The sequence below is a fragment of the Lepus europaeus genome, chromosome 3 (genome assembly GCF_033115175.1).
Source record: "Lepus europaeus isolate LE1 chromosome 3, mLepTim1.pri, whole genome shotgun sequence".
NCBI lineage: Eukaryota > Metazoa > Chordata > Mammalia > Lagomorpha > Leporidae > Lepus > Lepus europaeus.
Genome location: NC_084829.1, coordinates 35,709,482 through 35,736,955, shown reverse-complemented (window position 1 = coordinate 35,736,955; position 27,474 = coordinate 35,709,482). Strand labels below are relative to the sequence as shown.

Sequence of the window (27,474 nt, the reverse complement as noted above, 5' to 3'; positions counted from 1 at the left end):
GGCCCCTGCAGGGGCGAGAGGAGCACGCAGCAGGGGCAGAGGGCCGACTGACACCCCATGCCAAGACACGGGAGCAGCTGGCAGTGCCTGGCTCCCAGCAGCGCTCCTGCCTCCAGGTCCCCCAGAGGGAGGCAGGGGAGACAGCTGGTGCTACTTTTGGCTCTGAGCAGCAGGCCTGGGCCCAACCTGAACCAGTCTGCGGCCCCGCCAGCACTACAGTTGGGCGGTGTCAGAGTCAAACGGGGGCTTCCGAGTGGCCCAGGCAGGGACTGCGGCAGTGCAGTGACACTAGGCCGGACCTGACCCTTCTCTTCCAGGCTGTGGCTCCTTCTGCCTAGGAGAGTACCCTGGTCAGGGAGTGAAGGGGGCCACTCTCCACGGCCCAGCGGGCCCAGGTCTTCTGGCCCGGCTGCAGCAGTGTTGCCCTTCCAAGTCCTACATGGGCGCAGGGGCCGGGCGTGGCCCCTGGCTCAGGGGAGCATGTTCCATGTCTGAGTCTTACTTTCTTCCAAGTAAGATTGGGGATTGGACTGGGTAAGTGCTGTGTTCTGGCAGCTCGGGCTGAAGCAGGTGTAGGAGCAGGGAGCTGCGGGTCTCCAGGCGGGTGTCTGAGCTTCCCGAGCCCGTTTTGTTCTCTAGCGATAAGGCTGCCGTGATGGCTGCTGGCGCAGGTGCTCAGGCAGTGAGCGGCTGCTGTTACCACTGTGCCTTTCCAGATTCTGCCCGTTAAAGGGCAGCCCGCATGCCAGCCTCCCCTCTGCCCACCAGTGGCCCCCTGGGAGCCCACGGGCTGGCCTCGCACCTCCACTGGCTGTGTATGTCTCCACCTTTACCCTCCCCTCCCCTCATTGAGCTATGAGGTCCCCCTTGCTGCCTGGCAGACAGCTGCCCCGTCACTGTGGACTCAGGAGCTGCGACCAGGACGCGAGGAGCCTCCGAGCACAGGGCGTGGCCCTGCCCGGCCCTCCCCGCGCCGCGTCTCCTGGGAGAGGAAGGTGGCTGGCACAGCCCTTGCACCGGCCCTGCTGACTGTGCCAGCTGCCCGCCGAAGAGCTCAGACGGCAGGACTCCCAGACTGCCACCTCGGCCGCCCCAGCCCGAGCTCTCGGAATCCGGGGATCCAAGAAAGAGGCTGGTTTGATGTCGCTCCTCATTTATTCATTCCATCTGTTCTAAGTTGTACAGTTACGAAAATAACAAAACCAAAGCTGGAAGCCCAGGAATATTTACACTCTCGTGAAGTGAGGTCAGTCTATGTTGCCACACAGATTGGTTATGTTTGGTACCACAAGATGTCTATAATTCAGACAAAAATCAGACAGATGAACAAATGTATGTACAGTGAAACGAGGGGAAGTCATTCAAGTATCAAAATACAGAGACAAAGATTAAATAACATTTTTATTACAATTCAGTCCCACTGCCACCCCATCTGCAACCACACCTCCGTGAGCTGCACTCCGCAGGCCTGGGTGTCTCCGAAGGCCGAGCTCAGCCCAGGCTCCCGGTGCCTGGGTGACTACGGCTGTGCCTGCTGTGGGCTCAGCCCAGGCTGCTCAAGGAACCCCTCCCCCCCCATTATCTGATGCTAGCAACGGAGCGTGGCAAGTGCAGAGCAAGCGGAAGAGAAGGTGGGGGGCTTGGGGACCAGGGTTGGGTCTGCTCCCAGCTGGAGTCCCCCACCTCGGGGCTCCTTCACAGTTCAGAAACAGGGATTGGGCCTCCCGGTGTGACCTGCACTCGGTGCAAACACAGGGCTCTCCTACCACAAGCCTGGCCTTCCCGGGGCAGGCGGCGGGGGGCCGGGAGGGGGCACAGGGGAGTGCGCAGCCTTCCTCACATTCCTGTCTTTGAAATAAGCCAATCTCAAAACCAGAGCCGGAGGAGACCGGCTGAGGCGCTGGGGTGCGAGCACACCCTGAATAAATAGAGATAGCAGCTTCAGGGGAAGACACACCTATGCTCTAAAAACGCCTGACTGCCTCCGGACGCATCTTAGTGTCTACGTTCTGTTTGGGTCTCCTGCCCACCAGCAGACGCCGGCTTCGCTGGGACTCGGCCCCTGTAGAAGATGACGGCACCGCCCCGGCACCGCCCCCGCACCGCAGCGCGAGGCAGCACTGTGCACTCAGGATCCTTAGGCTTCCTGGGCAGCTCTGGGAGGAAGCAGGGGCTGAATACTGTGCAGTGTTACTGACGGGGATTCTCACAGGCCCTGAAGCCAACAGAAGAACTGCAGGTGTCGAGGTCCTTGTTTAGTACCAAGGAGGAGGAGTCTGCCTCTCCCACAGCGGGGAGCTGCATCCCAGGACCCGCCATGCCAGACGCTCAGCAGACAGGAGCCACGAGGCCCAGCCTCAAGTCAGCTGCAAGATACAGGCCTGCCATCGCGCTCTGGCCAGGGTTGTGGACGGGGACACAGACATCAGCATCCAACCTGGGAGGGAGGGCGTGGTGCTGAGTCCTGGACCATGTATCCTGGGCCCAGCATGAGGCCTGCTAACCCAACCATGGTGGGCAGTACCTGCCCACGACCCTGGAAGCAACAGGCCTGGCCCGGCTTTGCCTCTCAACACCACAGAACAAACCCAGGGTGAAGAACACAGCCCAGGCCACTGGTAAAAGCAAAGCGAGCCAGGGGGAGGCTTAAGCAGCACTGGTGGGCCCAGACCAGGCCTGCTCTTAGGCCGCCCTGGGGGAATGAAAGGGACCAACAGGCCTCTCCTATGCCTGGAGCCAGCGAGAAGCTGAGCACCAGGGAATACAAGCTTCAGCCCAATTGTTCAGAGAACCAAAATGCGCCCTAACAGCACAGCTCTGATGGGACAAATCGGACTGCCCACTGAGGCCCCAAGCAAGCTGCTGCTCTTCGACTCCGTGGCACGGAGGAGCTCCTGGCCCCTCGTCTCCATCTGGCCACTGGACCCTCACATTAGGAACCCTGGAAGCAGGAAGCAGCTGTTTCTGCCCAGCTGCCCATGTCCAGTGCAAGACCAGGATGAGAAGTCGGGCAGTGTGTGAAGGACAGCAGCTTGGCTGGGGGCTGGAAAAGCAGAGAAACCCGTCCACTCCCCTGGCCTGAGCCACACAGAGGTCACACTGGGATCCCACCGTGAGGACAGAGGCTGCCAATCTCAGGTCCCCTGTCCTCGGATCCCACAGCCATTTGTCTAACTGTTGGCAGAGGTTTGAGCCAAGTGTTAAAAGTTCATTTTATAAAAAAGCTTTTTTTCTATTAAAAACCTGTTCAGACGAGTCACTTCTTGCCCTGCAGAGTCAGCACCTCTGCTGGGGCCTGCAGCACCTCCCGCGGCCAGGGCAGGGCTCGCTCTGCAAGGCCTGGGGGCGGCAGGCCCAGGCCGAGCAGTCGGGTGGAGGTCCCCACAGGCAGAGGTCGGGCCTGGGTCTTCAAAGCTGCAGGTGAGGTGGCGGTGGTGGTGGCAGGAGCCTGCGCCCCCACGTGTGTGTGTCCGCAGCACAGTGTGGTTCCTCAGTGGCTCAGCTTGGCAGAAGCAAACAATGGGGGGAGGAGAGGGTTAACTACAGGGGCTGCACAAGGCGGAGGAGTGGAGAGGAGGTGCAGACGAGCAGTCCCGCCCGCTTCCCTGCCCTCCACACACCCAGCCCGCCCTCTGCTCAGGAAGGCACAAGGTCAGGAGGCGGAAGGGCCCACTGGGCTCGGCCACCGGACTACGCTACATCTGCACGGCCTCCGACGGGAACTGCTGCCACCTAAACTGATGCCCGTGTCGGACCACGGGCTGCTCCCTCCATCACGGCCCCGCTCCGCAGCTGCTGGGGGTGGGGCAGACTACACAGCCGCTCCTCGCCCGGGCGGCTCGCACAGTCAGAGAGCTCTCAGAGGACTACGGGAGTGGTGCACCATGGGAGCAGGGCCGGGCCCCTCCTGCTGACTCCTACAGGAACGCCTTACTCCCCTGGGAGCTACAGCTCCACTGCCTGGTGATTCGACGGCTGAGACACATGCATGCCACCAGGCTCCCTGGAGTGGAGGGCCCATTAGGACCAAGAAACATGCCGAGTGGAGCCAGCCGGCGCCCACGGGCCTGGCACGTACCTGGGGCCCTCCCAGAGCGCAGTCTGTCCCTGGCCAGGCCACATCTCCGAGCTCAGTCTCAGTGGGGCCCGACCACAAGAGTGAGGCCAGCACCTCAGAGCAGCCGAGGGGAGTGGGTGGGGCCGCAGGGTGCGGGGTTCTGGCACTGGGCCGTCACAGTGGCTGGCTGTGTCAGGGAAGGTGAGGACAGCGCCCCGCCGCGGCTCAGGATAGAAGACGGGGGGCAGGACCGGGAGCCAGGCCCACCCGAGAGGGTGTTAACGGTGCATTCTGCGTGGGCTCCCAGCCAGCACGTCCCTTGCCCCCTTGCTGCCCACTTCAAAGGCAACTCACCCCCTAAGCTGTCCTCAGCCCAAGGGGGAGGATTCACAGTGTGTGGCGGTGTGGGGTACAGCTGTGAGTGTGGTGTCTGGAGCAGCTGCCCAGGAGAGCAGGGCCCAGTGGAGGCGGCGCCGTGGCGTCAGCAGCTGGAAGGAGTTGAGAAAGCAGAAAGACCGGGCGGCAAGGCACAGTGACACTAGTGGAGACGGGGAGTGGGCTGTTTTAGAAGATAGTGGTCTCATACTTGGTGTTGAGGCTCCGCTTAGAGTCTGGTTTGGGGTCCACAATCCAGGAGACACTGGCGTGGGACTGAGCATCTTGGTCCGTGTCGGGCGGTTCCAGCTGCCAAACAAGAACACAGAGAAGAGTCAGAGGGCAGCCCCAGGCCGGGGCCGGAGGCAAGCAGCCCGCAGCCCCTTCACCACCCAGGTGGCACAGGAGTCTCAGCCAAGAGCGGGCCGGGGCCGGGGCCTTCCTCGGAGCACCTGGGGGTCGGCCACCTCCAGGGGCAGCTCCTCCTCCCCCCAAGAATCTCTCGGTCCGCTCAGGGGAGGAAGCGTGCCCTACCTGAGTCTCCTCTGCCCCTCCCCTGGGCAAGAAAGGGACCCGGGGCTGGGCAACTCCAAGCCTCGGTTCCCTCAGTGGGGCCAGACAGCTCACCCTGGAGCGAGACCACAGCAGCCATGCCAGGCCTCGGGACAGAGGACACACAACAGGAACACAGGGGCGGAAGCACACACAGGGAGGGGCAGAGCGCCAACCAGGAAGGAGAAGGGAACGTGGGCCACGCAGGCCGAGGAAGAGAGCTCACGGTCACTTCGGGGAGATGGACACACAAGACAGCAGGAGGCGCAAAGACCTTGAGTCCAGGACTAAGAGACGGCAGCGGTAGGTAGGAGGGACGGTGGGTGGTGCAGGTGTGACAGTAACAACAGCGACTATCAGGGGGCAGCGGCACCTGGGGCGCAGAGCAAAGCAGACAGACACAGGGGTGGCGTCACGGGCCTGCTGCGGGCTCGCACTCTGCAGCCCCGCGGTGGCTTTGCCCTGGGGTGAGCCTGGTAAGGGAGGTGAGCAGGGGAGGAGCTGCTGTCCTAACGGGCAGGGACCACTGGAGGGGCAGCCCCCCACCCAGGGACCCCGAATCCAGGCCAGGGCGTCCTGGCGCTGGTGGCCCACGTACTGCAGATTTCCTCACGCCGACCCGAGGCTTAGGCACTGGTTTGGTAGACTTGGTTTCAATCGTCTCCGCTGCGGGGGCCCCCACAGGCCTGGCCTTCTGGGCCTGCAGGGCCAGCTGATAGGCCACCTCGAAGGCCTGCCCGAGTGTCAGGATGACCTCGTAGGTGAGATTCTGGGGGGAGACAGAGCACTGGTGAGCGGGGGGCCGTCCTGCCTGAGCACGGCTAACAGAGAGCGCTTGTCTGGAAAACAGGGTGCTGCAGCAGGACTGAGACATCGGGGACAATCCGAGCACAGCACCGTTTTGTCCATTTGCGTAATTACACCTTTCAGAAAGGCCAGGTGAATGCAGGACCTGTGGCCGCCGCACCGGCAGGTCCCGGGAACCGAGACAGCCACCCTTCCCACCGCCTCCCCTCCCTGCCTGCTGGCCCTCCTCCCTCACACTCCTTGGGCCTCTCCCGTTCTCCCCTCACTCACAAGGTCATGGCCGGGGTGGGGAGGGAAGGAAGGGGGGAGGGATGTGTGTGTGTCATGTGGGGGTGGGGAGAGAGGGAGGGAGGGAAGGAGGGAGGGGTGTGTGTGTGTGTGTGTGTATGTGTGTCATAGTAGGGGGGGAGGGATGGAGGGAGGGGTGTGTGTGTGCGTGTGTGTGTCATAGTGGGGGGGGAAGGGATGGAGGGAGGTGTGTGTGTGTGTGTGTCATGGGGGGGAAGGGATGGAGGGAGGTGTGTGTGTGTGTGTGTGTCATGGGGGGGAAGGGATGGAGGGAGGGGTGTGGGTGTGTGTGCGCCATGGTAGGGGGGAGGCAGGGGTGTGTGTGTGTGTGTGTGTGTCATGGGGGGGGAAGGGATGGAGGGAGGGGTGTGGGTGTGTGTGCGCCATGGTAGGGGGGAGGCAGGGGTGTGTGTGTGTGTGATGGTGGGTGTGTGTGTGTCCGCACCAGGCTCTACAAGCCTTCAAGGCGGTGCGTGTGCTGCAGTATCTAGTTCCATGTTCCGTAACCACTTAATACAATAGTGCCAGTGTTCTTAAAGTGCCTTTTTTGTAATGTGTCACTGAGTTTGTGCCCCTAACCCCTTACCCATAGCCCCATGGTGTTTCTGTGTGGTTTTATGCAGCACAGTGAGTTCTAGGAGCACATACGACACAGAACCGGCTGCACACGACAAGGGCCACAGACTGTGAGTGCGGCGTGGGTCACCTCCCTCCATCTCCAGGCCTCCCCTGCCTCCCTGACTGCGAGGTTGGCTATACAAGTCTTCAGAGAGTTCACGGAAAATGCATATTATATAAAAACTATGCATGGATTTCAACTGATGTGTACCAAAAATAAACTTACCTTTTAATTTCATTTTCCAAAACCCTTTTGCAGTCCCTCATATTTCCCTTTGAATAGATGAGGAAATGGCCAGAGGTTTCCCAAGTCACACAGCTAGCTAGCAAGGGGCACAGCCAGGGGTCTGATGCCAGACCTGGTTCCTAACTCCGCCAGCCCAGAGCAAGCAGGGGGCTGGAGCTTCCGAAGCCTGGGGTGCAGGGGTGCTGAGAGCTGAGTACTCCAGGAGCCACAGAGCTTCTGAAGTAGCTGCTTTCCCCGAGTGCAGCGGGGACTTGGATGCCCTGGGGCCTTGTCTCCGGGCAGAGTCCCCACAGGCACCCAGGCTGAGTGTGAGAAGAAACGTGAGGAAGGAAACCTGCAAGGGAGGGCGCTGCCGGGACTGGGCACAGAGCCCTGGGGAGACAGAGGCCTCGCCAGCCCTCAGAAACCCCTGCCACGCAGGCCCTGGCCAGCCCTGGCCGCCCTCCGTGCTTCAGCCTCACCCCTGTGTGAAGGAGACCGGCCCGGGAGGCAGCAGGGCCTGCTCCGTGGACCACGCGTGTGCTCAGTGTCCGCCGGGCCCGGGGCGCCACTCACCACGTCCACTGTGCTGAAGACGTGGCAGTAGTGGTGGCTGGTCTGCAGGTCCTTGGTGATGTAGGCAAAGGTGCACAGGTCCTCGGGATCCTGGGCGGCGCAGGAGATGTTGCGGATCTCGTGCTCCGCGATGACGTTCTGTGGGAAGGAAGCGCTCTGGAGCCCCGGCCTCCCCCAGGCCCACCCCCGGCACCACCGCCCAGGCTTCTACCATCTCCCACTGTCTCAGCCCAGTGCATTAGCCAAAACCCACTTCCACCTCTCCCAACTTAGGTGCGGGGTCTCTGCTTGTGACCACAGCTACTAAGGCAGTAAAGTGTGGACATCCAATCTTGAGCTTTCTCTAGCCTCTCTGGCCTCCAGGGTAGGGGCAAGGTGGGAAGGGGCTTAGGATGGTGGTACCCCGAGTGGTAGTACATGGCGCAGGGAGGGGCCTTTGCTCACCGAAGGCCTGTGGGCACGTAAGCCATGCTGACTAGGGTGGGGACAGAGGCGGGTGGCAGGGACCAGGGTAGAGGATAGGCAAGCGCCTGGCAAGGGTGGTGGGATGAGAATGACAGGGACCCGGGTGCACTCTGAGACCAGGGGTGAGGAGGGGCATCCGGGTTGCTGGCCCTGGAGCCCCATCACTGTGACGACAAGGCCCCTGCGCCTGTCTACAGGCCTCAGGAGAAGCGCACCTTGTTAGAGGCATCGATGAACTTGACTCCTTTGTAGGTGATGGACAGGATGATAGTGGGGATCTTCTTCATATGCTCAGTGGATTTCTGGAGAGAACAAGGAGTGCCCGTGCATGTCCCTTCACCTCTGGTTTCACAGCCCCGGCCTCCCTCCCAGCCGCCACACAGTGCTCCCGCCTGCGGCCTCCTGCCCTAGCCGGCTCCTGCGTGCTCCAGCCTACCCGCATCTTGGCACAGGCGTCTTGTGTAGATTCTGTCCCTCGCAGGTCTTTGATCAGCATGGAGCCCAGATACTGTGGGAGTGAACAGTGGCTGGGCTCAGGACTCAGGTGTTACTGTCCAGTGTGACCCGCCAATCTGGGGCTGTCCCACAACCCAGCGAACCCGCTTCTGCCCAGCCTGGGAAGGCCTCCACTTTCCCCCTGGCTAAGCCCATCCAGAGCTCTCTACCCCTGCCCCTATGCTGTGGGGAGGCGCTGAAGAGCAGAGAAAAAAGCCTCTGAGCCCTGGGCCTGGGCGGGTCCGGGGGCCGGCTGGACTCGGAACTCTAGAGGCCTGGCTGGGAAGCGGCGGTGGGGAGGAACTCACGTTGGCTTCATAACCACAGGACTCGAAGATGAGCTTCTCTGGCTGGTGCTGCCAGCTCTGCACGGGGGCGTAGGGGGCAGCCAGGCTGGGGGGCCGAAGGGTCAGCTTGGCCTCGCGGTGCTCTTCCTGCAGAACACATGCTGTGGGATCGCTGCTGGCTGCTGGCTGGCTGCAGCACACCCAAGGGTGCAGAAGCCAGCGACCTCAGAGTTCAAGGGCCAGTGGAGAGGGCAGGGGCAACTAGCAATTCAAATGCACTGTGCAGGGGAGGAGGTGCTGAGGACAGCAGGAAGGGGGGACCCACGGCTCAGAGCAGGGCTCAGTGAGGAAGGGCTGGCTCTGCAGAGTCCGAGAGAAGTCCCAAAGGAGACTGGAAATGGCCAAAAGCAGAGGGGAATACAGCAGACTCCGCGTGGGGACGCCCGGGCTGCTGGGCGCTGTTCAGAACAAAGCAGAGGCGCACACGACTTGAGCTGTGTTTCACAGTGCAAGACGGGGAATCCTTGGCTAGGATGCTTTTAAATTTTACTTGAGAGACAGAGAGAGAAAGAGCGAGCTCCCATGTGCTGGCCCATTCCCTGAATACCCACAATGGCTCCTGGCTGGAGCTGACGCTGGGAACTCAACCCACGTCTCCTACGTGGGTAACAAGTCCCACTCCGGAGCCAGCACTGCTCCCCAGGGTCTGCACTGGCAGGAGGCTGGCGTCAGGAGCCAGAGCCAGAGCCAGAGCCAGAGCCAGGTACCAAACCCAGGCCTTCTGATTGGGGATGTGGGAGGCTTAAGGACCAGGCTGAACACCTGCCCCTGGGGCTGCATTTTAACAGAGCCTTCAGGCAGCAGCTGGGCCTGGGTCAAGATGATGGCCTCCAGCCGGCGCCGCAACTCACTAGGCTAATCCTCCGCCTTGCGGCGCCAGCACACCGGGTTCTAGTCCCGGTCGGGGCACCGATCCTGTCCCGGTTGCCCCTCTTCCAGGCCAGCTCTCTGCTGTGGCCAGGGAGGGCAGTGGAGGATGGCCCAAGTGGTTGGGTCCTGCACCCCATTGGAGACCAGGAGAAGCAACTGGCTCCTGCCTTTGGAACAGCGCGGTGCGCCGGCCGCAGCGCGCCTACCGCGGCGGCCATTGGAGGGTGAACCAATGGCAAAAGGAAGACCTTTCTCTCTGTCTCTCTCTCTCACTGTCCACTCTGCCTGTCAAAAATTTAAAAAAAAAAAAAAAAAAGATGATGGCCTCCTCAGGAGGGCAGCGTGTAAGGCTTCCACCGCCAGCAGCTGTGGCCTCGCAATACAGAGCGCCTGAAACTGCTGGAAGGGCCATTAAGACCTTTGAAGTCACGGTCAAGTTTGTGGAACAGCAAGCAAAATCCCCAGACGCCAGCAATGAAAAGTGTGAGTCAGAAAAAGAGGCAGGAGTGAAGTTAAAGTTCACCCTGACAGGCATGAGGGACACCTGCCAATCCGATATCTGACAAGCCCAAAGGGGACAAGGGACACGGCCAGGGGTCTGTGCAAGGCAGCACATGGGGCAGGCCAGTCTTCAGTATCTCGATGCCCTGAGCAGGTGAGCTAGAGTGTGAGATGGAGCCGGCTTTGGGCAAGGACAACAGGCGGCACTAGGGCCAGCAAGGCTGGTGAGCACCCTGGGGTCCCCGGCTCTACCCACTGGAGGCCACAGGCACAGAGCAGGAATGGCCGGCTCTGAGCTGGGCTGCAGTTCTGCTGGGGAGGTGAACAGATGTGCAGCTGTGGGAGCAACCCGTGCAAGGAAGAGAGAATGGGCGGGAGCAAGGGCCCTGGGATGGGCCGTGGGAATGAGCAAGGGCCTTCGGGGCTGGACAGTAGGGAGCTGCGGTCACAGAGGAGCAGGTGGCTCTGAACACCTGAGGGGGGAGTCCAGGCCACTGAGGTTGTGGGTGTGGCCCAGCACCGACACTGCGGCGCACTGTGCAGTCCGAGCTCCGGGAGGCCGGCCGGGCCTCAGCTGGGCCACCGAGTGGAGGACAAGGGAAGCAGGCCTAGGCACGGGGCAGCAGATGGCTCTGGGGGTCCGTCCTGCCCACCTGGGTTCTGCAGCGCTCAGTTCGAGAGGGCGCCACAGGCTCGTGAAGGCTCTCGTGCCGCCGCCTGCCCGTGTCCACCGAAGGCAGCAGGAGGTCCGCTGAGCGCCCGGTGCACGAGTCACTCTGGCTCAGGGGGGATGACGTCTGGGAGAGCAAGTCTTGGCACTGCATGGGGAGAAACCCAGGTAGAACCACAGCCCACTGGCCCAGTGTGACGACCCCACCCGCAGGGGTGTGGCCACCGCAAGCACCCTCAGGCCACGATGCTCCCCTGGGCCTGGGCCCTCTGTGGAAAGGACAGCGCTAGGCCAGGGCGCTGCTTTTAAGCCCATCAGAGAGGGAATCATCTGCACAAAACCTTGGGAAGACTACAGCACTGCCGGCGGCCCCCGCGGTCCCAGCTGAGAGAGGACGAACCTGCGCCCTCAGGCTTCCTAAGAATGGACGTCCGCTGTGCGCTTGGCTCCCAGAACGAGGCTGGGCTGCAGCTTTCTCGTCCATCGGAGGAGGATAAAATAGCCCCCAGTTGCTGAAGTTGCGGGAGAATGAAATGGGATGAGGCCTGGGACAGGGGCCTGGCAGGCAGCAGCTGGCCTGAGGGGGCAACAGGCTGCGGGTGCAACCCATCCTGCCTGCAGTCAGGGCTCCAGGACCTCTGCAACACATCACGTCACCGGGAGGCCTGCTCTTCCCCACCCCCATATCCCGATCCAGCTAGGCCTGGGGCTCAGATCACACCGCCCTGAGGGGACTCCTCACACCTCACCCCCGGGCCCACCCCCCACCCCCGCCCCAGGCACTAGGGCGCAAGCGTGGGGGCTGACTTTAACACCCAGATGCAGCCCCAGCAAAGCCTGCATTCTGTATATTTGTTTTACTTTCCCCTCAACTTTTATTTTCTTTTAAATGTTTATTTATTTGGAAAGCAGAGAGACAGAGCCAGATCTCCCATCCACTGGTCCACTCCCCAAATGCTCACAACAGCCAGCGCTGGGCCAGGCTGAGGCTGGGCGCTGGACACTGAATCTGGGCTTCTACGTGGCCTACAGAGACTCAGCGCCTACAGACTCCCAGGGTGCAGCTCAGCAGGAAGCTGGAACTGGGAGCAGAGAAGGACCTGAACCCCAACACCCTGATACGGGCTGTGAGTATCCAAAGCAGTGACAACAGCTGTGGCAAATGTCTGCCCCAATTAAAGAAAATCTCTGGAAAATCTTTTTTGAAAGGCAGAGAAAGCAAGCTCCTAGGGGTGGGTGTTGTGGCAAACTGGTTCAGTGGCTGCTTGGGATGCCTGTCTATCCGCTTCCTGCCAATGCATCCTGGAAGCAGCAGGTGACGACTCGAGTACTTGGGTTCCTGCCACCCACATGGGAGATCGGGATGGAGTTCCAGGCTCTTGGTTTCAGTGTGGCACATCCCTGGCTGTGGTAGGCATTTGGAGAGTGAATCATTGGATAGATCTGTCACTCTGCTTTTCGAGTAGATGAAGATAAATTTTTTTTTTTTTAAAAGATCCCATCATTCCCCAAATACCTGCAACAACTGGGACTGGAATGAGGCTGAAACCAGGAGCCAGGAACTCAGTCCAGGTCTCCCATGTGGGTGGCAGGGACCCAAGCACTTGAGCCATTACCTGCTGGCTCCCAAGGGAGAATTCGCAGGACCCTGGGATTGGGAGGTGGAGCTGAAAGCAGGCACTCCCAGCCAAGCTGTGTCTTAACCACGAGGCCGAATGTCTGCCCCACAGCCCCTTTATCATAGACCACCCCAGGCTTCTGGGAGGCACGTGATTTCTAAAGAGCCAGGCAAAGACCTATCTCCTGTGCTCCCCTGTTGAGCTGAGCCCAGGGGCAGACTTGGCCCCAACAACACAGCGGATACCTCTCTGAAAGGTTCCGAGAGGATTCTCTTTGAGTCTAAAGACACAGAGAACATGCAGATTCCTTTTATCCCTCAACTCACTCTCAGCTGGGAAAACCTCGGGGGCTTCTGGGGCGGCTCCTCGTAGGGCCTGTCTGCGAGGGAGGCAATGATGCGCTTGCGATGGCCGAGCAGGTGCACTTTCAGGACCTGGGCAGCAAAGAGGGGAGGTGTCAGCGGGGTCCCCATGGCCAGGCGTGTCATGGAGGAGCCGGCCCAGGCCCAGGCTGTACTCACATTGACGAGCTCCAGCTCCCAGAGGTTCTTCACAGTGTCGATGGAGCTGTAGCCACTCGACAGGAAGGAGTGGACATAGTCCTGCAGCCCCAGGGAGTCCAGCCAGGAGGGCACTGATGGGGGGCTGTTCCCATCACAGCCCAGCGCCTTCACCTATGGGGCAAGGGAGGCAACGGGGCTGACATCTCCACACTCACAGGATGGGGACCTGAGGACCTGGGGCCCAGGCCAGCTCACACAACTACACCAGGGGCAGCGGCTGAGGGAAGCCCCTGAGCACCCCCAAGTCCCTCCCTTTCTAGCACTGGCGCTTTGGCCTTAGCTTCCCCATGTGGGAGGTGGGAACCACTGGCTGACCCTCAGGGCCGGGTAAGGCTAGATGAGGGGTGCAGGGACCAGAAAATGGGGTGTCTGTGAAGCAGGTGCTTCTAAGCCCTGACCGAGTGGAAGGAACACGGGGCCCTGGATGTGGCACCAGCACGGCTCGGGGGAGGGGCCCAGGCCTGCCAGCTCCGAGCTCCCCAGGGGAAGACTATGCCTTCTTGGCTGCCCTGCTCTCCCAGGCCCACCTGGGGAGGGGTCTGTTGCCGGAGGTCAGTACGGGGTGGCCTGGATGCCCCAAAGGGGCTCGAGGCGACAGGCCAACCCTGTGGGCATCAGGCTCACATGAGAGCCTGGCACCTCTGCGGTCCATCCTGACAAGGTGTTTACTGCTCCTAGAGCCCTGATGCCTCTCCAGGGGCCTCGCGACTCAGTGAGGAAGCAAACAGGATGTGTGCTGGCCCTGCTGGGGCTCTCAGGACAAGGAAGAGACCCATATGATCTGTACGTGCTGGAGCCCAGCTATCCTCAGTCCAGGGGACAGCATTAGGGACAGGGCCCTGGCCTTGGCATAAGTAGTGGTCACCTTGGGCAGAGAGCGTGCGGCCTGGAGCAGCTTCCGTCGGTGCTGCGGGTCACCAATGCCAATCTCTCGCAGATCTTGTTCTTCCATCACGTTAGACCCCTGAGAACAGAGAGGAAGACGTCAGGGTCCCTCCTGAGCCCATGGCTTGTGGCCAAGTTCTGCTGCTGCACCAACAGCACCAAGACAGCAAGGGGACTCAGGGGTCCTGGGGCCAGAGGCTGGGGTCAACTGCACACAACCCTGCAGGCTGCTGATCTGGGGACCTGGGCCAGGACATACAGGGCTGAGGGGTGGGACCTCCCACGCCTGGCCACCTGCACTAGCCCACCTGAGTGTTCATGTGTGCGTCTGGGGAGCAGTCCCAAGGCCAAGAGGAAGAACCGCTGGGCTAGTCCCAAGGGGTCTCGCAGGTGTGACTGTAATTCTAGAGTGTGAGAACGCCTGCAGGCAGGCAGCTGGTGACAGAGGCAGAGCCAAGGAGCTGGACTTGCCACCAGGAGGAGGGCACCCAGTTAGGAAGGGCTCCCCGCCCCATGACGAGTGGGCCAGAGCCGCGTCCACTCGGGTTGTTCTCCCTGACCTCCACCGGCCCTGAGGGAGCAGCTGAGGGAGGCCGAGCACACGGGGCACCTGCTGCTCGCACCCCGTGTGATGGGGCGAGGGCGTGGCTGGCACTCACTGCACGCTCCTCGCTCTGAGAGCTTTCATGTGGGTCATCCCCACGTCGCACGCACGGTCCTGTTCTGTAGATGAGGAAACTGAGGCACACACAGGTGAGAAGTTCCTGAGGTCACACAGCCAGAGGTGGAGCTGATCGGAACCTGGGCAGTGTGACAACGTCACGTCCTGACCCCTGTGAGGACGCCTCGTGCCTGTGACTCACCAGACAGCTATTTTCGGATTCAACTTTGAGAGGCACAGTGTGGGCCCCGATAGGAGACTCACAGGTTCTGCCCTGGCCCTCAGCCACAGCCAGACGCGGGCGGCCGCCAGCTGGGTGCAGGTGGCTCTGGGCGTGGAGCCAGGCTCCCCTTGCGGGAAGGGAAGGACACAGCAGGAGCTGTCCTGGGAGCATGGCGAGGGACTGGAGGGGTTGGTACAGGGAAGCTGTGGTAGGCCCCTGTCCTGTCAGACTTCTTGGAGGAGGAACATGGCTGCCGTGTCTGTGCTCAGCATGTTAGTCCAGTGACCACGGACAGTCGGAGGGGTCGCGGCCGACATGAGAAAAGGGAAAGGATGGGGCCTCCCCCACAGCCCGGATTAGAACAAGTGGATCAAGACCCAGGTTTGGGGATGGCGGCTCGAGTGACGGGGTCTGTGCCTGGGAGACTTGGATTGAGCTCCTGGCTCTTGGCTTCTTACAGGCATTATGGGAGTGAACTAGGAGGCGGGAGCTCCCTCAAATATAAAAAACTCTATGAAATAAAAAAGAAACATAGGGGCTGGTGCTGTGGAGCAGTAGGTTAAGCCTCTGCCTGTGGTGCTGGCATCCCACACGAGTACCGACTGTGTCCCCGCTGCTCCACTTCCGATCCAGCTCTCTGCTGTGGCCTGGGAAAGCAGTAGAAGATGGCCCAAGTCCTTGGGCCCCTGCATCCATGTGGGAGACCCAGAAGAAGCTCCTGGCTCCTGGCTTTGGACTGGCACAGCTCTGGCCATTGTGGCCACCTAAGGAATGAACCAGTGTATGGAAGTATGGAAGACTTTTCTGTCTCTCCCTCTGTCTTATAACTCTGCCTCTTAAACAAATAAATAAAACCTTAAAAAGAAAAAAAGAAACGGATGACTAGTTGAACTCGATGCTGCCAACCTCACAGCCTTGGTCTCTCTCTCTTTTTTTTTTTTTGACAGGCAGAGTGGACAGTAGAGGGAGACAGAGAGAAAGGTCTTCCTTTTTGCCATTGGTTCACCCTCCAATGGCCGCTGCGGCCGGCACACTGCACTGATCTGAAGCCAGGAGCCAGGTGCTTCTTCTGGTCTCCCATGGGGTGCAGGGCCCAAGCACTTGGGCCATCCTCCACTGCACTCCCGGGCCACAGCAGAGAGCTGGCCTGGAAGAGGGGCAACCGGGATAGAATCCGGCGCCCCGACCGGGACTAGAACCCGGTGTGCCAGCGCCGCAGGCGGAGGATTAGCCTATTGAGCCACAGCGCCAGCCAGCCTTGGTCTCTGACTCCTTGGTGAAGGCTGGGACGAATCAGGGCTGATGTGAGACGAAGCCAACGTGCCTGCGCTGGCTCACACCACTCTTCACGCCCCTCAGCCTTTTGATTCTCTGCACACAGCCCGCAGTTTAAGTCACCTCTGACGCTGCCCCCTGGAGTAGAGTGGATCCCACAGGTACAGCGCTCAGTGCCACAACCCAAGCCCAGGCTGAGACCTGCGCACCTGACCCACCGGCTGTAAGCCAGGGTTCCCATGGCCCTTTCCTTGGCTTGGATCACTTACTAGGGCAGCTCACAGAACCTCTGCTCACCCGTGTGTAATAAGGATGTGTTCGTGGGCATGTGGGAGGGGCTGGGAGCCTCTCTGCTAGAGGGACACCAGGCAGGCGGCTGCCCTGAAGTGCTCTGACCAACCACCTCCCACCCCACCCCCACCGTCTTCGGTGTTTTTGTTGAGACCTCAAGGCAAGTTGACCAAATCACTGGCCAGCCTCAGCCTCCCCCTCCCTGAGGGGGCCACCGGTCATCTCATTAGCATACCAAAGATCTCCAGGGGTTTAGGAGCTGTGTGTCAGGAAACAGGAGGAAGAGCCACACAGACATTTCTCATCCTATCACAGTATTCTTCAGGGGAGGGTCAAAGGGATCGATGCCTCAGACCCCAAGGGCTTGAGGGTTTTGTCTGGAGGTGGTAAGAGGGCAGGGAAGTGGGTCTGCGGCCAGCAGCAGGTGCACCGCACTGCAGAGGTGGGAAGGGTCAGGCTGCTGAGGGAGGGGCCCTGGAGTCCGGCCAGGGTCCTGCTCCAAGTGAAGAAAGGCTGTCCCAGTTTGTAGCCAGGAAGGCGAGGTGGGCAAGGTCACACAAGGTCACGCAGCCCTGTCCCTGCGTCAGTTCACAGAGAGGAACCAAAGCACTGGTACTTGGTGCTACAGAATGGGACTAAGAGCTTGTTCCCAGGCACACCAGCCAAGGGGCCAGGGCTAGAACAGTAAATCGGAGACGCAGGGCACTGCCCTTCCCCCATCTGCACAGGGAGCTCAGGGCGAGGAAGGGCATGGCAGCCGCCAACATGCTGGGCCTGTGGGGGTCAAGGTCTCCTGTCAGTCCCCAGCACTGGGATCCACCGGACATTTCCACCTATCCTGGGAGAAGACAAGCCCTTGGTGTGTGGACACTTGGTGAGCCCTCACACCAGGCCTGGCCAAGCCTGCCTCTCCCCCTGCTAGCTGGGAATACAGGACCCCACAGGTGGTCAGTGTGGTAAGTCCTCCCAACGCTCAAACTCTCTAACACGCTCAATCTCTAGTCTTGCAGGAAAGCAGTCCAGAGCAGGGCAAGGCTGACAGGTGTAGGGAGATGCCAAGGTTGTCCAGAGATGTCTGAGGGTGTACACGGCACAGGTGACTTCTGGTTACTGAGGCAACCACCCTGGGAGAGCCAGGAAAACCCCAAGCCCATCTAGGTTTATGGGTCATCGAGAATCCCCTCTTTACAGAGGCACAGAACCCGGGGACCCTGGCTCCTACCGCACCTCTGTCCTCCAGGTGTCTTCCACCGTTTCCACTCACTGCCTACAGTGCCAGGGACTCTGAGGCACTCAGCCTGGGAAGGCCCACACCAGGGGGAGACCAGCCCTCCCCCTCCCCTGACCACAGGCCACGTGTGGGAGAGAAAACACGGTGGAGCAGCAGGGAGCTCCACAACCCACCACACTGCAAAGCCTGGCTCCTGGGACAAATCGAGGCTCACGCATATCAGCTGCACTATGGCTGTGCTGACGTGTCTGTCCCGAGGAGGTGGTGAACATACGGGAGCCAGGGCCTGCACCACGGTCACCTCTCGGTGCTGCTGGCCCCACGCCACTGAACAATGACCCAGCGCTCCAGGGAGCAGTTCCTGAGGGGGCTGCAGGAATTCAGAGAACTCACCAGAGGAGGAAGGGGGAGAGAGCTAGGGAGGGGGAGGCGTCCTGGGAAGGTGGCCCTCGAGGGGACGTGCAAGGTGGCCAAGAGTTGGACAGGTGGAGGATTCAGCAGAGGCTCTGGGCTGCAAGAGCCGAGATGAGGATGGCGCCAATACCAACGATGGCCTGCAGGGGGCTGACAGTGATGAGCACAAGCACCTTGCCCGCATCTCATTAATCCTTACAGTAACTCCAGGAGGAGGAGAAAGCCACACTGTAGAGTAGGAAACCAAGAGAACCTCCCTGTCCACCTGCAGGGATAACAGAGGCCCCAGGGGTGGGTTTGTTAGGGAAATACAGTAAGGAAACAGAGCTCACTTAAACCACAACCAGAAAAGCCTGGTGTGGGAAATGTCACTCTCCCCAGTCTTGGGGTCTCCAGAGGGAGCTGAGGAAAAGGCGGAGTGTCCCAGGGCTCACTCTCCACACCAGTGGGAAAGGCATGAAGCCACCATCTACCAACTCCCCTCTGCTCAAGAAAGGCCAGGGACGTGAGGGCTGGGCCTGTGGCACGATCCCAAGGCTGTGGGGTGGAGGGGCAGCCCTGGGCCCAGACCTCGGCCAAAACCAGCCTCTCAAGCATGGGACCTCCATGCATACCAAGGTCCCTCTTCTGATGCAAGGGTGAGGGGCTGGCACTGCAGCGTAGCACGTAAAGCCGCCGTCTGCAGCATCGGCATCCCCTGTGGGTTCTGGTTCTCATCCTGGTTGCTCCACTTCTAATCCAACTCCCTGCTGTGGCCTGGGAAAAGCAGCAGCAGATGTCCAAGTGCTTGGGCTCCTGCACCCATGTGGGAGATCCAGAAGAAGCTCCTGGCTTCAGCATGGCCCAGCCCCGGCTGTTGTGGCCATCTGAGGAGTGAACCTGAAGATGGAAGACCTTTCTTTCTCTGTCTCTCCTTCACTCTCCAACTCTTTCAAATAAATAAATTCATCTTTAAAGACAAGACAGAGACAGAGACAAAGCCTAGTGGCCAGAACAGCACTGGCCTAGGCTCTGGTTTCAGACCACACGCCAATGCCACTGCCGCCTCCTCCAGCCTCATCTCCATGCTGGTCACTCCCTGCCTGCCACCAGACATAAAAATGCAAAGGCGGCCGTGAGACAGAGCTACATCCTGGCCTGACAGGTGCTTCTCCCCGTAGCTCCTCCCCTCTCGCCTCACACAGCAGGTGCGGTACCCAAGGGGGCACACTCTGGAAACACAGCAAATGTGACTCAGGACCAGAAAGGAGAATCCCCCTAAGGCCAGCAGAGCCAGCACAGGGGAAAGCTGTGCCCTGGCTGGGTGACAGTTGTTCACCAAACCCTGGGCAGAGCAGGAGGCAGGGCCCAAGTTACTCAGAGCTTCCTGAGTCAGGGCCGGGCTGGGATATCTGCTCCGCCTTCAAGAGCATGGCGGATTTCCACTGGGCCCTGCATTCTCTCTCCAAATTATTTTTCTGAGTAGAATTATACGTTAATTATAGAACATTTTGAAAGTAAAGAAAGCACAAAGAAAAATGTGAAAGTAACCTGTAAATCCATCACCTCGAGAGGAAAAAAAAGGTTCCCATTTTGGTACTTTTTTTTTTTTTTTTTTTTTTTGACAGGCAGAGTGGACAGTGAGAGAGAGAGAGACAGAGAGAAAGGTCTTCCTTTTGCCATTGGTTCACCCTCCAATGGCTGCTGTGGCCGGTGTGCTGTGGCCGGCGCATCATGCTGATCTGAAGCCAGGAGCCAGGTGCTTCTCCTGGTCTCCCATGCAGGTACAGGGCCCAAGCACTTGGGCCATCCTCCACTGCACTCCCGGGCCACAGCAGAGAGCTGGCCTGGAAGAGGGGCAACCGGGACAGAATCCAGTGCCCCAACCGGGACTAGAACCTGGTGTGCCGGCGCCGCAGGCAGAGGATTAGCCTATTGAGCTGTGGCGCCGGCCGGTACATTTTTCTAAATGAATGAATTTTCTTTAAAAAGTGGGATGTTTACCATTTTAGTGTACTTTTCTAAGTTTTATTAAATTTTGGGGGGTAAAACGGGGCCGTAACATATACTTGTGCATGCATACACCCCCATATATGCAGCTTTTCCCACACACCCATGGACTGTGTGCAGAACTTGCCCAGGACACACAGCTGTTCTCTGCCAACATGGCAGCGGCCGCACGCACACCCACAGGCTGCCTGCTCTGGGCTCTGCCTGCTAGTCGTCGCTGCGGCAGGCTGCCATCGCTCCCAGAACAACCTCTGCGGTACAGGCCACTGAACACAGACCAGGCTTCTGGTCTCAGCTCGGACTGGGGTGTTGTCACCAACCCGTGGGGGCTCTCGCAGTGAGCCAGGAGAGGGGGTGGAGCACACTCTTCCCTCCAGCCCAGAGAACAGCCCCAGACTCAGAGTTTGGGGTGAGAGGAGCTGGCCAGGGGACAGCAGGAAAGCCTCGGAGTGAGGGGCAGACAGCACGGAGGGAGAGCGCTCTCGCTTGCTCAAGGGTGTGCTCCTAGACACCTCAGGGGTAAGGGCTTTCCAAGCGCCAGCAACGACACAAGGTGGCTGTGTTGTAAAGACATGAGACCGAGTTCTACTCCTGTTTTTGCTGTTCAAGGTTCTCACCGATTCAGGACCTGGCGAGCAGGAACAGAGCACCTGCTGCACAGGCTGAGTAGCGACTGTCACTGGGTGAGCACCAACCTGCACGTGAGTCAGGGGCTCAGTGACTCCTGCTGCGTTCCCCTCTGTCCCCCCATGCTGCCTGGCGGCACCAACCCGTGCCTCTTCTGGACTTTCTGATGCAATTTCCCGAAGTGGTCACCTCAACTCATGGCTGCCCCAGGAGGTACTTGGCCTTGACCCATACCTCCCTGCCTTCCCAAGTAGCCAAAACCCTGCCTAGCCCAGGCCCGGGCCTCACTCAAGTAATAAAACTTAATGATGACAGTGAGCAAGAGGAAGCAAAAATGTTACTGGCTCCTGGTGGCAGCACGCCTTCTGGCCCTCATTCTCCCAGCAGGTCCTTGGTGTCCGCCCTCTGCAGGCCAGGGTCGCATCCTTGCCCTGCCCTTGGAGCCTGTCAGCTCAGACACCTTCCTCTGAGGTCTTGGCGGCAGCCCAGGACTCACATTCACCCTGTCATCAGGAGGTAGGGCCTGCTGGTCTGGTGATAAAGGGCCCAGTCCTGGGTTCCAAACCACTCACAACAGCTTTATCTCACGGCTCTGGGGACAAGAGCAGACAGACTAACCTCTGCTTCCTGCAGAGAGAGAGTGCTGTGCACTCTCTCAGTGAGGACACGGCCACATCCCTCACAATGTCACCACATACAACAGTGCGTCACCTTCAGAGCTTATGTCCCATGGGGCAAGAGGGTCAAATGGAGTCCCACGTGACAGAGGATAAACACAGAGGCGGGGCAACCTGCTCAAAGTCACACAGGAAGGGGCCAGGAGGAGAATCCAGGTCTCCTGATCCCTGGTCCAATTCTCTTTGCCACCAAGTATGATCTTAAGCTTTCTCCTGAACCTTTCCCCTCAGTTTACACAAGTCTGACCTCCATCCAGAGCGTCAGAGACAGCGGGCAGCAGGGCAGGGCTGTGGTGGTGGCTGTGCAGGCCCGGAGCCCTAAGTCAGTGCGCAGAGCTCACTCAGGTCTGTTTTGTTGCCAGCTCCTTTCTCAGCCTTCTGTAGAATGCCTCCCTATACTGCGGGTGGACAGGACAGACTGACCCAGACCACCCCTGGGAGTGGTGTGCTTGTCTGGCCCGACTGGCCCTCGTGCCAGGCTCTGACCTTGTGGGAATGTGCTGGGCTCAGCGGCGGCGCCTTCCTGGGGTGGGGAAGCAGGAGCACCACTCTGAGCCCAGGGGACCGAGAGGACAGTCCAAACTCTGCTGTCTGCTTGAGGGGCAACCATGAGCGAATCATTCAATCCACAGGCCCTGAAGCTGCTGTTCCTGGGCTTCAGGGGGGCCTGGGAACCATGAGGGTCAGTTATAGCTGACCCTTGGTGGAATGTCAGAGATGCGGCCCCTTGCCTGCCCCTGGTCTTAACGTTCCACACATGGACAATGGGGCTGGGGGCTGTTTGGCAACGTGAACACTGGACATTCTGCAGTGCCAGGAAAGACCCTTCCACTACTGTTCACCAGGATGTCAGCACGGAACAGGGGCTGCCAGCCAAGTCTAAAGTGCTGTTGGTCAGATGAACAGAAGGAAAACAAGCACTCAAGTTCTCAAATCTCTTTCCACATTTATACAGGGGCTGGAGAAGGCCAGAGCAGTGCCTGGGGTGGCTGGAGGTGGGCTCCTACGTCATTCCAGCAGGTACCACCCTGAGTAACTTGGCACAGGCAGGACAGCAGAGGGACAGTGAGAGAGTGCACATGCTGGGAAAGCTCCCAGACACAGCTTGCACCTATCTCAAGGTGAATGGGCTGCCCTGGGCAGGTGCTGGGGACCAAGGGAGGCACCTGGTACAGCGTCAACTCCTGGGATACCTGAGGAGTTATGTCCCGAAGTGGCCACAGAAAACAGTCCAGGAGGCCAGTGCCGTGGCTCAATAGGCTAATCCTCTGCCTGCGGCACTGGCACTCTGGGTTCTAGTCCCAGTCATGGTGCCGGATTCTGTCCCAGTTGCTCCTCTTCCAGTCCAGCTCTCTGCTGTGGCCCGGGAGTGCAGTGGAGGATGGCCCAAGTGCTTGGGCCCTGCACCCCATGGGAGACCAGGAGAAGCACCTGGTTCCTGCCTTCGGATCAGCGTGGTGCGCAGGCCGCAGCATGCCAGCCACAGCGGCCATGGAGGGTGAACCAATGGCAAAAGGAAGACCTTTCTCTCTGTCTCTCTCTCTCACTGTCCACTCTGCCTGTCTTAAAAAAAAAAAAAAAAAAAAAAAAAACAGTCCAGGAGGCAGGACCCACACTCGTCTAAGGGCGCTCCTCTCAAGCCTTAGTTCCACCCATCTCCCCACGCAGGTCCTCAACTCGGTTCGGAAGATTCCAACACGATCAGCTGCAGACAGGCGGGCAGAGGCCAGAGGAGAGGGGGTCGAGGCAGCGATGCTCTCTAAGAGAGGCACCTTTCCTCAGGCTGGCCACAGCCCCTGGGAGGAGGGGCAGCATGGGCACAGGCCCCGGGCTCATGTAAAGCTGGCTTATGGGGCCCAACAGTGAGGAGCAAATCGGGACAGGAGCAAGAAGGGACTCCAGGGCCTTGGAGGTCTGGTTGGAAGTTTCGTGGAAGCCAATAAAGAAGGCCCTGTCAGTCACAGCGTGCTTTCTGGCCCCTCTTCACCTGTCGTCTCTCCCAACACAGGGGAACAAGCTGGCACAGTCTCAGAGACAGAACAGCGGGGTCCATCTGCCTCGTGGCAAAAGCCCATGAAGGAAGAAAGTGATAGGAGAGCAGGAGGCCTCCCGGCTCTGGCCTGCTGCTTCTCTTTGTTCCTAACTCATCCTGAGCCTGAGGCCAGCCTCCTCTCCAGGGATCATTTCTCTGCACCTCAACCTCAGGCTGGCTCTCAACCTCTCCCGCCTCGACTCAAGGGTCTTTCTGTCTGGCGAGGGGCATGGGCCAGAGGCCCCTCTCCCAACACATCTGGTTCTTGGAGACCTTGGGGCTCCCTCCACACGTGCCTTTCAGGGCCCTCAGGTTGGCCCAGCCCACCTGTTCTGCCTCATCAAAGCCCTGCCCTCACTACACCCCAGCTAGCCCTTCACTCTCTGTGGGCAGGCCTCTCTCACCCGCCTCTCCTCTCCTTGTAATTGGAAATTTCTGAGTCTCAGGCTCAAGGTAGGACAGGTGAAGGTTGGCATGGGCAGTGCCAGTGCAAGGCAAAGAAGGGAGGCCTCTGGTCCTTACAACTCTGTAAGGCAGTGACTCCTCCTCGACTGGAAAGACATCAGAGCAGAGGTACCGTGGGAGGGAATTAGCAGAGAGAGGGTGACCAGGCAGTGTGACCTGAGAGGGAGCTGTGTGACACTCGCAGTACCCTGTTCCACAACAATGGGGAGGAAGTCCACAGCAGCACTCTGATGTGAAACAAGCTGCTGCCCGAGCGCCTGCCTCCTGGGAGCTGCTTGTGTCTTGCATTAGTCTCCGCTGTAGGGCTGGCATTGTGGCACAGCAGGTTAAGCTGCCTCCTGTGATGCCAGCAACACATATATATGGGTGTCTGCTCCTGCTGCTCACTTCTTTTTTTTTTTTTTTTTTTTTGTAATTTGGAATTATAGATGGTGGGGTTGAGGTTGAGGTTTGGGTTGGAGGGGGAGAGAGAGAAATCCTCCATCCACTGGTTCACTCCTCAACTGACCTCAAAGGCTGGAGATGGGCCAGTCTGAAGCCAAGAGCTTCTTCTGGGTCTCCCCTGTGGGTGAAGGGGCCCAAGCACAGGGCCATCCTCCGCTTCTTTCCCAGGCGCATCAGCAGGGAGCTGGATTGGAAGTGAAGCAGCAGGGACTTGAACTAGCACCCCCATATGGGATGCTAGTGCTGCAGGTGGCAGTGTTACAGGCTAAGCCACAGTTCTGGCCCCAGCTGCTCCACTTCTCATCCAGCTCCCTGCTAATGCACCTGGAGAAGCGTAGAGGGTAGCTCAACTACTTGGACCCCTGCACCCACATGGGAGACCCAGATAAAGCTCCTGGCTTTGGCCTGGCCCAGCCCTGGCTGTGGTGGCCATTTTGGGAGAGAACTAATGAATGGAAAATATCTTTCCCCTTCCACACCCCTTCTCTGTAACTCTGCTTTTTCAAATAAAATAAGTAAATTTAAAAAAAAAGAGTCTCCAGGGAATTTAAGAACCAAAGGAAGCATTCTTAGCCTATTGAAAACCAAACCTGATGGGGATATACCATACCTAACGAGGTAAAATGCTATATGCAACGAGGGAATGGCTCAATAACAAAAATGCTCCTCTTCCTTGGTATTTATTTGTTTTTCTGGTTGCTAAAACTTAATTACCCTTAAAGCCCATCCGGCAACTCACATGCAATTACCCAGCATGCTCTGCATGGCTGCTCAGACCACTCCAGCCAGTTGAAACAACACGCCCAGCCAGGAGTACTCAGCATGCCTTCCAGTACAGGCTCCGCCCACCAGCTGCCCAGAACCAAGAGAGCCCCTGGAAGGACTGAGCTGCTGGCCTCCCTCAATGAGGGGCCTTCCAGTTTAGGAATGGACACATCCTACCGCAGACCCTGTGCCTTGTATGGGTGTCCGGCCCAGGGCCACCCTTTCCCAAATGACTGCCTGGTGACCTGGGGTCCAGAGCCTGGGCAGGGCAAGAAGGCAGTTCTAAGGAGTGTGGGAACCTTACCCTTCCAGAATTAGCAGGAGGAGGGGTGAGAAGCCAAGACCTCAGCCTCGGGGCCGGCGCTGTGGCACAGCGGGTTAAAGCCCCAGCCTGCAGTGCTGGCATCCAATATGGGTGCCAGTTTGAGTCCTTGCTGCTCCTCTTCTGGTCCAGCTCTCTGCTATGGCCTGGGAAAGCAGTAGAGGACAGCCCAAGTCCTTAGGCCCCTGCACCCACGTGGGAGACTTGGAAGAAGCTCCTGGCTCCTGGCTTCAGATCAGCTCAGCTCTGGCTGTTGTGGTCATTTGGGGAGTGAGCCAGCGGAAAGGAAGACCTCTCTCTCTCTGGCTCTACCTCTCTCTGTAACTCTGTCTTTCAAATAAATAAAATAATTCTTTTTTTTTTTCTTAAAAAAAAAAAAACAAAAAACAAAACAAAACCCTCAGCCTCTACAGCGTCCACATACAGGGAAGGAAAATTCCATGGTCCACCACTACCCTCACTGGCCTGACAGCCGGTCTGATGAAGGGTGACGTCAGAGAGGAAAGGTCCCCCACTAAGAGCCGGGGTGAGCCACCCCTGCTCACCGCCTCTATCCTGGCTTTGTCGCCCTTCCTAAGGAACGTGGTAAGTCAGGGGTTAGGTCACAAGAACTACAAATATATTCAGTTTAACTTTTAAAAAAAGAAAAAAAGATGAACTGTTATTTTAGAACTTACAACTTTTTAAAACTGAAAAAACAAAAACAAAAACAAAAACAACAACAACAACAAAAAAACCCACCCCAGCTGGCTTTGGCTGTCTGTAGCAGACCTTAATGGCTGCCCTGGAGAGGGGAAGGGTCTGAACCAGCGTCCTTCCTGGAAGCCTTAGGTCAGCTCCCTGGACAGGTTTCAAACAACTCCACCAGCCGGAAGCTCAGAGAGGCCTACGAGGGAGTGGAGGACAGGCGGCGGCAGCTCTGTGCCGACTCTGACCTAGGCAGCAGGGTGAGGTGGGCATGGGGTACGGAGATCTGCTCCAGAAGGGGGAAGGGAAGGCAACGTCAACTGTGGTCTGCATGCCCAGGGACTATGAGATCGTGCGGAGGCCTTCTGGGAAGCAAGGAGGTGCAGGGACGGGGAGGGCTTGCTGGAGTCACCTCAGAGCTCCATGACAGCTCTTACAAGAAGGTAACTGGGGCACGTAAGTGGCTACACCCTACTCCCTGCACCCACAGGGAAGCAACAGGTAGAGTAGCATCGTGGTTAGAGCACAACTCCTGGAACCCCAATGCCTGGGTACACGTTTGATTTCTGCCCGCTAAGGCAGCGGGAGCCCAAGCAAGCCACTTAACTACTCTGTGGCTCAGAGGTTGAGACTTCACCCAGAGGCGTGAGTGCATGCTCAGGGCTGCCTTGAAGACCCCACGAGCCAACATGCAGACCTCTCTGAGTGGCACGGGCACACAGGATGCACTGATAAGCAGTGCCAGCTGCCATGCCATTACCGTGACATCAAACGCTGCTCCTGGGGATGCAGGTGCAAGCTTAGCCCACTGCCCAACATAGCAGGATGCCCCAGGAGGGCTTCCAGTAGAGCAACAGTAGACGTCGCCCTCCTCTAAGCTGTTTCTGGGCAGAGGAACACCGGGTCAGATCCTAGGCCCTGGGCCCCAGCTGGGAGTCAGAGGGGGACACCTTGGTGTTGTCCTTTTCTTGGCCTCTCATGTTTTGTAAGAGTATAGAATTACACCTCAGAAAAGCAGCCAATCCCCCAAACCAACCCAGGGGCCTGAGTACGTGAGGCTGTGCAGCCCAGGTGTACCAAGCACTGGCCTTGGCCAGGCAGGGAAGAGGGTTCTGATCAATGACAAATCACTTGACACCAAGTTTTGGGAAATAAAGGAAACTTCTTGGTGTCCAGATGAGACAGGACAGTCGCCATGGAGAACCTGGCTGTGCTGCCACTGAAGGTACCAAGGACTCCCAACAAGCTGGTCTGGATGCCTGGCTGCATGGCAGGTGGCTGAGGTTGGGGGCGTTCCTGAGTAGGAAACCCTCCTTCTTGGGTTGCAGGCCTGCAAACAGCTTGCCCTGCGGAACTGTTGCTGGAGCACAGCTGGAGCGGACACAGTTTGGAAAGCAGGCAGAGGCCCCACCCTTGACTGCAAGCCGACTCACGCTCCGGCGGGCAAGGCGGGGCCC

General features: G+C 59.0%; 1 protein-coding gene across 7 annotated transcripts in view; it reads right to left on the bottom strand.

Moving 5' to 3' along the window:
- Nucleotides 1–1,145: 1,145 nt before the first annotated feature.
- ANKS1A (ankyrin repeat and sterile alpha motif domain containing 1A) overlaps nt 1,146–27,474 on the bottom strand; it is a 208,104-nt gene continuing 181,775 nt past the window's right edge. For 6 of the 7 annotated variants that reach the window (XR_009865490.1, XR_009865488.1, XR_009865491.1 and 3 more), the window contains 11 exons: nt 13,895–13,993; nt 12,988–13,140; nt 12,793–12,900; nt 10,831–10,995; nt 8,768–8,893; nt 8,401–8,472; nt 8,180–8,266; nt 7,500–7,637; nt 5,583–5,753; nt 4,412–4,741; nt 1,146–3,502 (listed from right to left, as the gene is read on the bottom strand). Coding sequence is in view for 1 of the 7 variants with exons in the window: in XM_062185987.1 (XP_062041971.1) it covers nt 3,499–3,502; nt 4,644–4,741; nt 5,583–5,753; nt 7,500–7,637; nt 8,180–8,266; nt 8,401–8,472; nt 8,768–8,893; nt 10,831–10,995; nt 12,793–12,900; nt 12,988–13,140; nt 13,895–13,993 (1,221 nt within the window). In the remaining 6 variants the exon portion in view is untranslated. The remainder of the gene's footprint in view (nt 3,503–4,411; nt 4,742–5,582; nt 5,754–7,499; nt 7,638–8,179; nt 8,267–8,400; nt 8,473–8,767; nt 8,894–10,830; nt 10,996–12,792; nt 12,901–12,987; nt 13,141–13,894; nt 13,994–27,474) is intronic. The other variant, XM_062185987.1, reaches the window with a different exon arrangement.